At 28.4% G+C, this 13,566-nt stretch overlaps 1 protein-coding gene across 2 annotated transcripts; it reads right to left on the reverse strand.

The window, feature by feature from the left end:
• Nucleotides 1–1,338: 1,338 nt before the first annotated feature.
• On the reverse strand, nt 1,339–5,696 carry LOC107026169 (protein LONGIFOLIA 1). 2 transcript variants are annotated; one of them, XM_015227037.2, is made up of 5 exons: nt 5,311–5,696; nt 4,248–4,425; nt 2,634–4,136; nt 2,343–2,532; nt 1,339–2,235 (listed from the first exon to the last, which is right to left on the reverse strand). In XM_015227037.2, the coding sequence occupies exons 2-5, from the start codon at nt 4,365–4,367 to the stop codon at nt 1,646–1,648; spliced, it is 2,403 nt and encodes an 800-aa protein (XP_015082523.1). In that variant the 5' UTR covers nt 4,368–4,425; nt 5,311–5,696; the 3' UTR covers nt 1,339–1,645. The 2 variants fall into 2 exon arrangements, with proteins under 2 accessions (XP_015082523.1, XP_015082524.1); XM_015227038.2 differs by having other exon boundaries at nt 5,328–5,693.
• Nucleotides 5,697–13,566: the final 7,870 nt, after the last annotated feature.

Raw genomic sequence — 13,566 nt, forward strand, 5'->3', positions numbered from 1 at the left:
GAGAGATAATACTTTCTCCATTGCCAAATATTAATTCATTTGACAAATTGGATTTGTTTCAAATTAAAAAAAAATAAGAAGTCATTTATTACTTTATTTAGTTTAAATCTACTCTTATTGTTTCGATTAGTAGAGTATTTCATCCACACTTAATCACAAATTCAATATCCCTTGTTTTCACTCTAATACATAATTGTAAGCTTATGAATGATGGGTGAAAGGAGTTAAAATTTAGGTAATGTCACAATTTAAAGTACATCCTAACGTGACACGATATTATAAGATTCCGAGATGTTAAGAATGTAAAAGTTAAATCGATCAAATTTATATTTTAGATACATTATTTCGTAATAGTGCACCTATTCTTTTGAAATCCTTAATACAACTCTGATTAAGGGGTATTTTAAGCCCCTTTTCATGTTTGTAATAGACATATTATATGATATAATAAGCAAAAATAGGAGTTACTTTAACTAAATATTTTTTAAAGAGTTATTTATGATTTATTTTTTCATGTAACTTTAGTCGATATGACTTTCTTTAAAGGTCGTAAAAATATCTTGTAATTAAAAAAATAAAATATATCCATTAATATTATTCTCTTCTTTTTGAAGCTGTATTTTAATTTATAAAATAATTCATTTTTAAAATTTCATTCAAATACAACCAGATACATTAGTATTTCAAATGTTCTTAACAAAAATATAACCCAAATAACCTTTAAACCTAACTAGGGATGGACATGATATGATATATCACAAATAACTATATCTAAATTACGATATCAAAAATTTTCAAATATCATACCATACCATGACCACCCGTATCAATTAACTCATAAAAAGAATGCCAAACGCCTTACTGTTAGGTCATAGATACTGACACTATGGCACAATTTAACAAAAGGGTTTTTCATTCCCAAAGTAAGAGGTTTTGGTTCAACAAAGTATGCACTAAACATCCCTTTTTGGCTTTCAGTGTATTCTATTGTTGTTTGTGTCTAATTTATTTAGACAAGCTATAACATAATAGATAAAATTATTATCACGTGACTAAAAAATTACGAGTTTAAATTCTGATAACATCATGAGTTCATAATGCAAAAGTTTTGATGCTAACTGATAAGGTTATTTACACGTTGACTAAAAGATCATGAGTTCGTAATGCAAGGTAAAGCTATATACAGTAAACCATATAGACCTATGCAAAGCGAAAACTTGATGCATCAGATTACTTTTTTTTGCCAACCAACCAAAAGGAAAATCAGAAAATGATGTCAATTTAACACACAACCACTTTATCAAACCTTGAACATTTACTAAAATCACCAAACATGTATCACTTTTCCCAAAGGGTCAAATTTGATTCACTCAAGTCACATGATAACTAATTATTTTTGCCAACTAACTCAAAACTTTTTTGCATTTCACAGAAAAGAAAAGAGATTTGCAGAAACTTGAGAGTTCAGTCTAACAACACTTTCCCTTTTTTTACAATCTTGGGAAGTGACTACTATTACAACACATTAGTACCCTTCCTAAGGTAGTCAAGAATCAATAGTAACCAAAACCTAAAAAGTGGTAAAACAAATTAAAAAGAACACGAAAACAAGGAAGCTTGGACATGAAAATGGATTAATGAGGCTTTAGAAAACTAACTTCCTACGCGAAGCGGTTAAGAGGGTAGTTTTGAAGCCAATCACAGCAAGGTCTTGAATCGTTTCGACAATCAAATCCTTGAATATCTGCCTTTCCATGTCCAAAACAGCCTCGGACATCTCAACCGGACAGTCTCCCCAACCATTGACAGTGTCTTGAGCCAGGTCTTTCTTGAGAACTTCACAGATGATCTCAACCAAATTGTTACCACTTTGCCTTTCTTGGATTCTTTGGAACTCCGTCCAAATGCCTTCGAGTGATGGCTTTGCTATAGATGAACCTGACAAGGAAAATGCTTTCCATGGGGGAAGTTGTCTGTTTCGATCAAGAATTTCAGTTATAGTATCGAAGATCAGCTTCCGTTGGAGTCTGGAGACCTTGGAGGTGTCCTTTCCTTTGAGATATTGCTGTTTTTCCAATAATAAAAATACATCAGAGTCTTCAGGCAGATAACAGGAAGCTCTAAGGATGTCCGAAATGTAACCAAGATTAGTGTCATCCATTGAATCGTTACACTTTGATCTGACAGGTGAAAATGCTGAGAGCCATATTTCTTCCTCCGATTCCCCTGAAACATCTGATTCAGTTTTTAAGTAACATTAGCTATAAACACAAGCAGATACATGGAAATCTTATCAAATGTATGGAAATCACCAATACTTGAAGAAAGTATTAACTGTTTACCTTTGAAATCGATGTTCCTTTTCATAATAGGCGAAGGGGATGGTGAGTCGTCCCTGTAGAATGATGAGTCAAGAACTGACACCGGACTCGGTTGTGACTCAGGGGCTGTCATCTCTGCTATGCTATTAAGAAGCTTATCGCACCTTTCCAAAAGGCTCCTTCCTTCATTGTAATCTTCTAAATTTGATCTCTATAATGCCACATTTCAAGAAACAACAATTAAATTCAAGTCATTAGTGATTACTATATTATCTTTCAAGATAAATTTAGTTACTTGATTTGTTACTATACCTCCGCATCAGTTTGGAAAGATGAGCTAACGGTACTTTCAGAGATGGAAGATGACTCGTCCTCTGTAACAAACGTTGTGATCTTCTCTTTCTGCTTACTCTCTGTCGTTTCTCTTCTGTTTCTAGGTGATCGCTTTGCGCCATTATGCTCCAAACTGTTTCTCCTGGAACTAAGCTTTGGTGATTGTACTGGAGAAACTCTTCGATTCTCAGCTGGCTCTCCTGCTCTTCTACGACTATCAACATTCAGATTCTTCGGTTTGGCCACAGAACTAGAAAGCCTCACACTGTTTTCTCTTTGAGTTGGTGAGCTGGAATCTCTAGATCTTAATGGACTCCGAGCATTTCGTTCAGTAGCAGGCCGTTCCCGACATGGGCTCACAGATGGAAGGCTTTCACTAGAAAGATTAAGTCTCCGACCAATTACATTTCGGTTTCTCAAACTTGAAGGGGATGTACCATTTGCCATTCTTCTATGACTTGGTGAAACTGATCTCGAAGGCCTCATAAGTACTATTGGGGACTCATCAGATGATAAAGTAGGATCATATACGAAATTCCGGTGGCCAATCTGCTCCGACGGTCTTTTGTTATGTAAGAGTCCTTTGAGTTGCAAAGCCTCAAGGATTTGCTTCAATGTCTCAAGATCTTTAGAAGGCTCATCAATTCCTCTCATCTTCAGTCTCTTGTCAATCTCACCATAGAGTGAGACCGTCTGCTTTGGCTCCGGGAAAATGTCCGCTGTATCGAAGAAAAACTTCCTGTGCTGAGGTGACTTCCACGGCGATGAACTTAAACTTCTGTTAGAAGCCTTTTGTCTTTCAGTGTTCTCATTCTTCAGCGGATAACCCATCCGGTCCGTAGGTCTTGCATTTGACATTGTGCTTCTACGTTCATTCATTGCATTGTCTTTCATAGCATTGTTTGATACGTTAGCTCGAGTATTGTTTAGCTCTTTGAAATCCACATTGTTTCCATCCACATAACGGCCATTAAACAAATCTCTTGAAACTCTGGATTCTGATGCAGATCTTCTCAACTCCGATTTCGGTAGAGTTTCATTGTTTGATTGGGGTAATGGTTCAAGTCCCATTAGCCTTGCAATGACACTCGGGCACGGACGTTGGTTGTCATCACCATCAGCTACTACTCCATCCTCAGTATTCTCACCTCTGTTAGCTGATAGAACTGAACCCTTTGTTCGTAGCTCCCTCGGTCGAAGACTTCCTTTAGCATCAACAACAGCTCTACTGTCCAATGAGAGCCTCGGAGCTTCTTTGCAGAACTTCCACGAAGACCTCGTCCCTTCTTTTACTTCGAATATAGGAAGAGGGAGCGGTGACTTTGGCGGTGTCTCTACCGAGACAGAAACAACTGGCTCAACAGAAATGACACCTACTGCAGCCTGCTTAGACTGATCCAGACTTGGCTGTGGTTTAACAAGCTCCTTTGAAACCGCGGGCGATGCAACAAACTTATCGGACTCAGACACATCATCAGGAACCTAAACATTCAAACAAATACCCTCACAATCATCCACCAATACAAGCACAATGCATAAAAACACAATACATACATCTAAACAGAAACTTATCAATCAATACAAGACATATACCGTAAAATGTGGCAAACGTTTCGTCGAATAGAGTCTCTTCCCAGCTAAAATGTGATTACGATCGAACAGCTGAAGAAATCCACCCATACAACCCATTCTCCTATCATCCATACCATCCATATTGCCACCAGATAGACTGTTCTCTTCTTCTTTTTGGATCTACTACTTAACTAAGATCCTGATGAACATTAATAGTCAGTCAGTCCATAATGTCAATAAGTTAATTTACAGTGAAACAGCTTTAGTTCATAAACCAATTATTTATTATTATCAGTACAGCAGAATCCATTAAGATGATGTAGACACTACTATGTAAATTGCTTATAGGGTCTTTTGTTTTGCAAAATCAGGTGACTAATATGCATATCCTTCATTATCATACCTTTAATATCAAATCATAAAAAAAAAATGAAGAAACAAGTTTCAAGATTGTCTCTTTTTTCACAGCATTGAGGTTGATCTCAGTAATGCTAAAGAATCAGAATGATACAATATATACACATCAGATTCAAAAGGAAAACAGACAAATGCAGCTAAAACTTACTGGGATCTGGATTAGATAATGCTTTCAAGAGGCAAAAAAAAAAAAACTAACTAACTAACTTGTTTGGTCATTGAAAGAACCAAAAATCTAGCAATTTTTACTCCATTTTTTTTTATCAATTTCAAGATTTCATCAATTCACAATGCCATTACATAGAAGCAATGAACATACTTCCCCCAAACTTAAAAAAAGATAAGAGATCCTTTAATTTGTCTATGTTTCCTTCAATTTGGAAATTCACTTTTTTAAAAAAAAACACATTTACAGAAACCCATTAAGATAAAAACCACACCTTTACATAAAATCCTTCAAAATATGAACGAAAATCACACATTAACACAAACCCAATGAGGTAAAAAAAATAGCTTTATCACTAAATTTTGCTCATCTTTGTTGTACTAATTGACATTAATGCTGAAAAAAAAAACCCAACAATAAAACTACATGAAAATGTCATTTCACTACAAGAAGAACAAGAAGAAGAAGAACCCCATTGAAGCAAAAAAAAAAAAATCAGACCTTTACAGAAACTTGACCTTATTTTTTTGGTTGAACTTTTTTTCTTTTGACGAATTGAATGAGAAGATGGGTGAGATTAATTTCCAAAAAGAAAGGAACCCAATTGAGGAAATAGGTAGAAAATCATGTCTGAAGCTTCAAAAGAGAGAGCTACACAGATCTGAAAGTGGAAAAACAGTGTAGAGAGAGTAGACAATTCAAGAAAAGGAAGTGGTCATTCATGGCTATAAGTAGTGATTGTATATGTGGCTAAGTTTATAGAGTTATAGGCACATATGTTTAGCTATGGAAGTTCCCAAACGATTTGAGGAAGAAAACAAAGAGGAGAGAGAGAGATAGAGAAGATGAAGAGAGAGTGAGTGAGTGATGGGGGGGGGGGGGTATCATTGTTTTGTGTTGCCAGCTTTGAAAGAACTTAGACCGTCAAACACACATTTAACAAATTAATTACTCGGTCTCATTTTATATGGTAATATTTGACTTGATATGATAATCAAGAGAAAAATAAATACATAATGTTCGTATGTCTTTCGTTAAATTTAACCCATTTATATTATTTTTGGTTGACAAAAATAATTTTTTACACGATATTAATTAAATCACTTTTTATAAAAATAAAAAAATGTTCAAATATGTTATCGAATTTTAAAAAAAGTTTACTTGTGTCATTCATTAAAAGTTTAGTTCATCTATGTTACTTCAGTTAATAAATAAATAATGGCATAGATATATTTTTTCTCAAACGAAAATGACATTGATGAGCCAAAACTTTTAACGGGTGGCATAAATAAGCATTTCTCAAAATTCGTGATATATTTGAGTCTTTTTTAAAAAAATAAAAAATTAATTTATGATCTAAAATAATTTTGAGATATTATATGGCATTAAAATTATTTCATTAAGGATAAAGAAAATGAAACGAAGGAGTATTATGTTGGCAAAAGTGAAAAACTAATAATTAAAATGTGTTTTGATAAACATTTAATGATAATTCATATAGAAAATTCAAACATCTTATAGTTTGCATAAAAGAAAAAGTGAATAACTAATAATTGAGAAATATTTTGATAAACATTTGACTATAATTTAAATATAGTGAACTCCTACACATAATAATTTAGATATATAAAAAACTTAAAAAACTTTAGAATTATATATTTGGTGTGTTTTTACCCTTCATTAAAAAAGAAAATACTCACATGCAAAGAATTTTGAATTTTACAAAAAAAAAAGTGTTTTCTAAGTGTAGCTATATAGTGTTATCATTTTAATAACATGATAGCAATTATTGTCCAAAAGGAGTCAATTAACGAAAATTACGTGTATAAAATAAGTCAATTATTTTGTGTGCATATATTATGTGTTGAATTTCATTAACATTATGACATCACATAATAGTAGTTATACACCTAATCCACTAAACATTTATTAAAATAAAAATATTACTTATACAATACTATTTAAAAGTCGGATATATCTCTAATAAAATTTCTAATTTTTTAATTATGTAGTAGAATTATTACAAAAAAGTTTTAAGCAATTAAGCCATTAATTATTATATAAAATGGTTAATTTGGCATATATATATATATATATATATATATATATATTAATGGATCAAATTTGATGGAGGAAGATATAAATAAAGGATATTATGTGAATCACGAGATTGGTTGAAAAGAAATTTATTTTGATAAATGTACAACATGTGCAAAAGTTATACTAATTTATTTTCTTATTTTATATATATAATATATAATAAGTGCATATTAAATATTTATACAGATATCTATCAAAAACAATATTTTTCCCTCTACAAAGTAAGAACAGAATTATACGTATATATTTCATTTTTCACATATTTTACTTGTAAAATTATGAATTAAAATTTTTTTTTGTTTACATGCATATTAAATGTATATGTGCATGTTTCTACAAGTATATATTTATTATTTTATTTCTTATCTCGTAGTTTCATTTTTTTTAAGGTTAATATTTGAATTTTTCTTTTTTTTTTCTTATCTTGAAGATACATTATTGGTAGATCAATATGTGAGTTCAGAGGTTGGGACCAAGAATAAGAAAAAGTACTCTGAATAAATATAAAGTTTTAATAACTATTGGTGAATATAAAGTATATAATATTCGATCTTATATAGCATAAATTTGATATTGGCACATATATTCATATTCTAGGCTAATATAGCATATTTGGAGCTCTTAGCTAGGAAAATTTGAAATTACGATGTTTCGAACACATACTGAATACTAGATTAAAAATGTTAAATCGCATATCAGATGCATTCGATGTAACAATCTCAATCGAAAAAGCGTTGATAGTAGAGAAAATCGATCTCTAGCCTTTTATAATCACACCAACAAAAGATGTATTATTAACGATTTTCATCCGTCTCTCCACTATAAATATATATATTTTTTAATAAGTGTATTTTTGCTATGGTGAGTATCTATAAATTTAACTTTGCATCCATATTGGACCCCCATTTGTCCCAACTAAAATGAAAGATACTAAAAACTATAGATATGTCACTTTCTTTTGCATGTAGTTGAACTTTAATATTCCTGTGTTTTTACATTTTTTAAAATCTTATACTTTGCACTTGGATGTACTTCTAATTGAAGATTCATTTAACAAAATCTACGTTTGAAAAAACAAATTAATTAGAGAAATATTGACCATTTAAGAACAAATAAATAATGAGTTTTAATTGTTACTTTCTTTGTCTCAATTTATATTACATATTTAGAATTTCGAGATTCAAATAATTTTTTTTTAACCGTAAATTTTTCATTTCTTTTGAATATTTTGAATTGTCAATTATTGTCACTCCTTTACGTAGTTACAATTCATTTTAAAACTTTTAAAGATGTCATGAGCAAAAAATGAAATATGTCACATAAATTGAGACAGAGAGAGGGAGTAAAGTAGATTCTGTTTTTTCCTTTTAACAAATAAATAGAATTGTTTCTCTTTTTTTAAAAAAAGAAAAGATTATCAATTCTTATGAAGTAATAATTTTTCAAACTTATTGAAGCTGTGACAATCAAATTAATTTAATAAATATTAAAAATACAAACTTGACAAATTAAATATATAAAAAAAAATAAGGGAGTATTATGATGTAAAATCTATAATCTAAATTTATTTGTTTTACAATCAGCAAATTATAACAAAAATATATTTTAAAGAATACGCATTTTATTATGAATTTAGTAATTCAATAAAGTCTATCGATTTTCTTAAAATAAAATAAACTATTCCTATTTGCAGGGATTGCGTGATTTTAACGAAATGACCAAAATTTTATGATGTACGATAATATTGCTCTAAACTAAAAATGACGTACCTTGCAACACTTTTTTGGGGTGTCTACAAAATATACAAATAAATATTCCCTCACCTACATTAAATAAAAACAATTATAAGTTATAATTTATTAATATTTATAATTTTATTAGATATTTTTAATTATATTCTTTAATTTTAAGAATCTAATCGAAAGAAATTTGTGTAGGTTCATTCTTTTCACTTCCTTTTCAATAAGGTGCGACCCTTTTTAGGGACTATAGTAATGAAATTCTTCCTCATCGGTCATGCACCTAACGAGATTAATTCTGATAAGGATGTCTTTTTGTTTTCGATAATCTCCATCTGATTGCATCGTGACTTTCGAAAGCTAATCTATTAAAAAAATTGAAATTTTCATCTAAAAATCAACAGATATAATTGACGAAGGAAATTCTTGAAACAATCAAGGAAGGGTTAGAGATAAGTTAATCCACAAAGACATTTTAAAATTTCTTAAAGTGATAATTATTTCGAGATAAAATGAGACAAATATGGGAATGTGGATTGAGGTGTGGGGGGAGTAAAATATGTTTGTGATATTTTTGTGGATTTTCTTATTGTTTTTATTGAGATTGAGTGTTGATTTTTCCAAGTAACGGTAAAGTTACTTTTTAAAGTAAAAAATGATTAGATTAACATGGTTTTCTCATAACATTGCTTGTTAAATCAACTAATGTTTGTTACTAATTACTACCATTATATATCATTATGGTGTAATCTTGATCTTAACAATTTCAGTGCATTTTAATATATTTTATTGTGAGATACATGAAGGTAATATAGTAGATCATGCACTTGAATTGTTGTCAATAATTTATTTATTAAAAAAAATTACTTTGTGAATAGTCCACTTATATAGTTGAAAGAAAAACTAATTGTAAAAGCATTATTAAAAATTGAAATATGTAAGAGAAGTTCAAATAACTTTATAAAATCCTTCATTTATAAATATTCACAAATTCAAATTAATTCTTAATGCGTTTCAAGAATTACTTTAATTCCTTAATTACTTTAATTAAGGAATGTCATGATTTAAGTTAATCATCTCAAATTAAGTTTTCTAAATTGTTTTTTTGGTAAAACCAGTACTACTTAATTATTTGTTTTAATACTTTAGATCCGAAATATTTGTTTGGTTATCGACACTAAATAAAATTTAATATTATATTTATCTTGTATTTGATTGTAAGTTATAACTAAAAAAAATCCATCAAAATTTCGATATTACTTATCTAATATAGGATATGTGATTATATCATGATTACTAATTAAACGATCCCCAACGTGTATTTAAGCACAAGTTACACAAACATTTTTTTTAACCTCCAACAAATGAAAAGTATAACATATTATTCAGAATTTTTGATTATTTAATTTTAAAATGATATTTGTTCATTCAAAAATAATTGAGAGAGTCATAATCCTTTCACTCCAATAGAAAAAATATGTATTACTATGTCGTTTTCATAAATTAAAACTAGAGAAAAGGATCTGATATATCCCTCAACTTTGTTATTTAGAGCTGATATACCCCTCGTTATAAAAGTGGCTCATATATATCCCTACCTATAAACAAATGGCTAAAAAAAAAAAAATGTTTATGTGGAAACAATTTATGAAGTCATTGCAGAATGTACCTAGGTAGTAGCCAGGCTTGACCCAATGATTTGACCTTTGGATGATATGGTGGTAGTTGCTACTTTTTATTTATTTATTTGAAGTTCGATATTCGTATTAGAATATGATAAATTTAAATTCATATTTTATATGAATCCATTTAGAAAAAAATGTTTCTTATTAAGGGGTTTTTCCTACTCATTATTCAATTAAATAAATAATTTTATTCGCTGCATGACTGCACCACATTGTTTAATGATGACTATAGTGGATACTCTCTATACCTATGTTTATTTGTCATGTTACATTTTTCAAAAATAAATTTAATTAATTTTTAAAGTTAAATTAGATTACGTTAATTTGATATATTTATTTTTGAAAAATAGATATTAAAAAATTATACAAAAAATACATATCAATATGATGAAAATATATATCGTAAAATGTTGGTCAAAATTCTTATAGTTTGACTTTAAAAAAAGAAGTCGTAACAATTAATCGTGGACGGTGGAAGTATTTTGTAGAAGGGGCAAGTATGCTAAATTTAACATATACCCTTTATGTCCCTTTGATTGATGTCATTTCTTCCTTGGGACTTTTTTTTTTGTTTGTATTTTTTTAAAAACTCAATTTGATATTTGCTTTGAGAATTTAAAAATAAGAAAAAAAATATGTGATACAAAAAAACAAGATCTCTTATGGAATATATCCAACCAAAATAGTGGGGAAAAAAAAAATTCACCTTAGTTATAGTTTGGGATTTTATAGTGAATATGTCATATATGTGAATATATTTATTATTTGGGTTGATACAATTTGGAGAGATATGGTATATATGGGGATACATTTATTAAGCATGCCAATATGACATGGAGATATTATATACACACTGATATATTTAAAATATATGCATGTTATGTGTGCAGATATAATTGTATTTCACTATTATTATTCACATAGCTATTGTATATTTTGTTACGTTATGACATTAAAATATTGTTACGTTAAGAGTGAAATCATATTTATATGTGAAACTTTTTGTTAAATAAGTCAAATATACATTGTGTAAAGCTCATTAAAAGGAGATAACTACCATCAAGATTATTTTTTTTCAAAGTTCATATTTAAAACTTTAATTAAGAGTGAAAGAATGTTATCTGTTCCGTATATTTGATATATATTATATAAAAGTTAAAATTTGATGAAACGAATAATTAATACAATTCATCCATTTTCGCTCGTAAAAATATAATCTCTAGTCTATAAAGACTGAAAAAGATAGAATATACGTAGAATTATCTTTTCGTTTTATAGAATAAACTATTATTTCATAATTTTTTTAAGGGGGTTGGGGGGGGGGGTTAAATGGCACAGGGAAGCACGTGTATATAAAAAAGTTCACATGGTCTCATTTGTCTATATTTCCTTACGTGTCATTTTGGGATAATATTAATTATACTCTGAACAAATACAGAAAGGTATACGATAATTTTTCAGTATTTTTTGTTCATATATAAAAGAATCTTTTAGTTAATTTGGTTAATTTTTTCGTTAAATAAGTCATTATTGTTAAAGAAATAAGTATCATATATTTGGAGTACTAGATACACACTAAATAAATGTATGGTTATATTTGTTGATCAACTTTCATTTGTCTTGCCCAAGCTAAAATGTATTAGGTTAATTTGTGATTTGATATCGATCATCTAGATTTGTGGATATTCAGATGCTTCATAAAAATTAATCGAACGACATATAAATTAATTTAGACATTATGATCAATAAAAAAGATATATAAATGAAGCATGGATTTTAGTATATTGCACAAATAAAATGAATGGAGGGAGTAACACTGATGAAAAATTATCTTTGGTAAGAGATATTTAATTTTAAAATGGCTTCTAACGAAAGATTGAATTAAATGGATTTCATATATTTCTTTCATTTTTGTTTTTTGAAAAAAATTCTTTTGATTTGAAGGTCTATTATAAACAACCTTAACCACAAAGAATATACGCTTATATATTAATCTCCTTCGATTTTATTTATTGTTATTGATGTATAATCTCAATCTAATTTTCTCCTATTATATTCTTATATATTTCATAGAATTCATAATACGAAGGTCTTTGATATGATGTAATTATTTTTCAATAAAAATTAATATCTTTTTGATGTTTTATAAATAAATATATAGCATGTTATTTTTAATATATCAAAATAATGCATAATAAATAATCTCAACATAATCATTAGCAATATAACTAATATCAATATATATCACCGGTTAATGATCAGAAAATTTGGCCAATTATTTAAAAAATTTATAATTTTTTTATTTTAAAATAAACTAATATTTTAATTAAAAAATACTAATATTAAAAAAATATTTTAAAAAAATAAATAATATAATATAAAATTTATTTATTATTTTAACTAAACTCTGATTAATTTTTTGATTTAAATTTTCTTCATATATTATTATACGTTATATTCAATATTATTCTTATAAACTCTATTCGATATCTCATACTCTAATGATTAACATCATTGAAAAAAGCAAGAAGCCCCTTTCAATATGTTGCTTTAATTTTTCTGTCGTAATCTTCAATTCATCAGTCTCACATGCATTTTCTGATATATTATTCACTTTTTTGGTTGCCCCACAGAAAATAAAAAAATTCACTCTAATAATTAATTCTCATTTGTCAAATTCACTCGACCTATTCAATACTAACGGTAAAATTCAGGAATATAATTTCATGTACTTGATGTGTTTTTAATTAGTTTTTCATATTTTTTAATATTAATTTAATATAATATTTTATAATTTGATTCTCCTAAATAGAGGTGTGCAAGTCAGATCGTAAAGTTAAATCAATAGACGAACTAAATCAAATTAAAAAAAGAAAAATTGACTTGTGGTTAAGTTTGGTTGATTTGTTGGTTGAAAAAAAAATCGACCACTCTTGATTTGGTTTGATATTAAAAGAAAAAAGGTCAAATCGAAGCCAAACTAAATCGATTTTAGTTAATTTATAGTTTTCGGTGTTTATATATTCTATTTCAAATTTGGACTTGTAAAAATTGTTGATATTTTATTTTGTATTAAGATCCGAAGTTACAATTATATTGTTATCGTTTTTCAAATTCAAAGTTAATAATTTACTTTGTAAATATTTTGTGTATTTGGTTTGCCTCCAGCCTTTAATATCAATAAATTAAAATAATCAACGTTGATGTTTCAAAAAGAAATATTTTGTACTCAT

Source organism: Solanum pennellii, chromosome 7 (genome assembly GCF_001406875.1).
Source record: "Solanum pennellii chromosome 7, SPENNV200".
Classification (NCBI taxonomy): Eukaryota; Viridiplantae; Streptophyta; class Magnoliopsida; order Solanales; family Solanaceae; genus Solanum; species Solanum pennellii.

What these genes read in the sequence shown, in the direction of transcription:
- LOC107026169 (XM_015227037.2), bottom strand. Translation starts at nt 4,367, where the DNA reads ATGGATGGTATGGATGATAGGAGAATGGGTTGTATGGGTGGATTTCTT. An exon ending in AACGTTTGCCACATTTTACG is followed by an intron (nt 4,137 to 4,247) that starts GTATATGTCTTG and finishes TTGAATGTTTAG; the next exon opens with GTTCCTGATGATGTGTCTGA. An exon ending in CTTTCCAAACTGATGCGGAG is followed by an intron (nt 2,533 to 2,633) that starts GTATAGTAACAA and finishes GTGGCATTATAG; the next exon opens with AGATCAAATTTAGAAGATTA.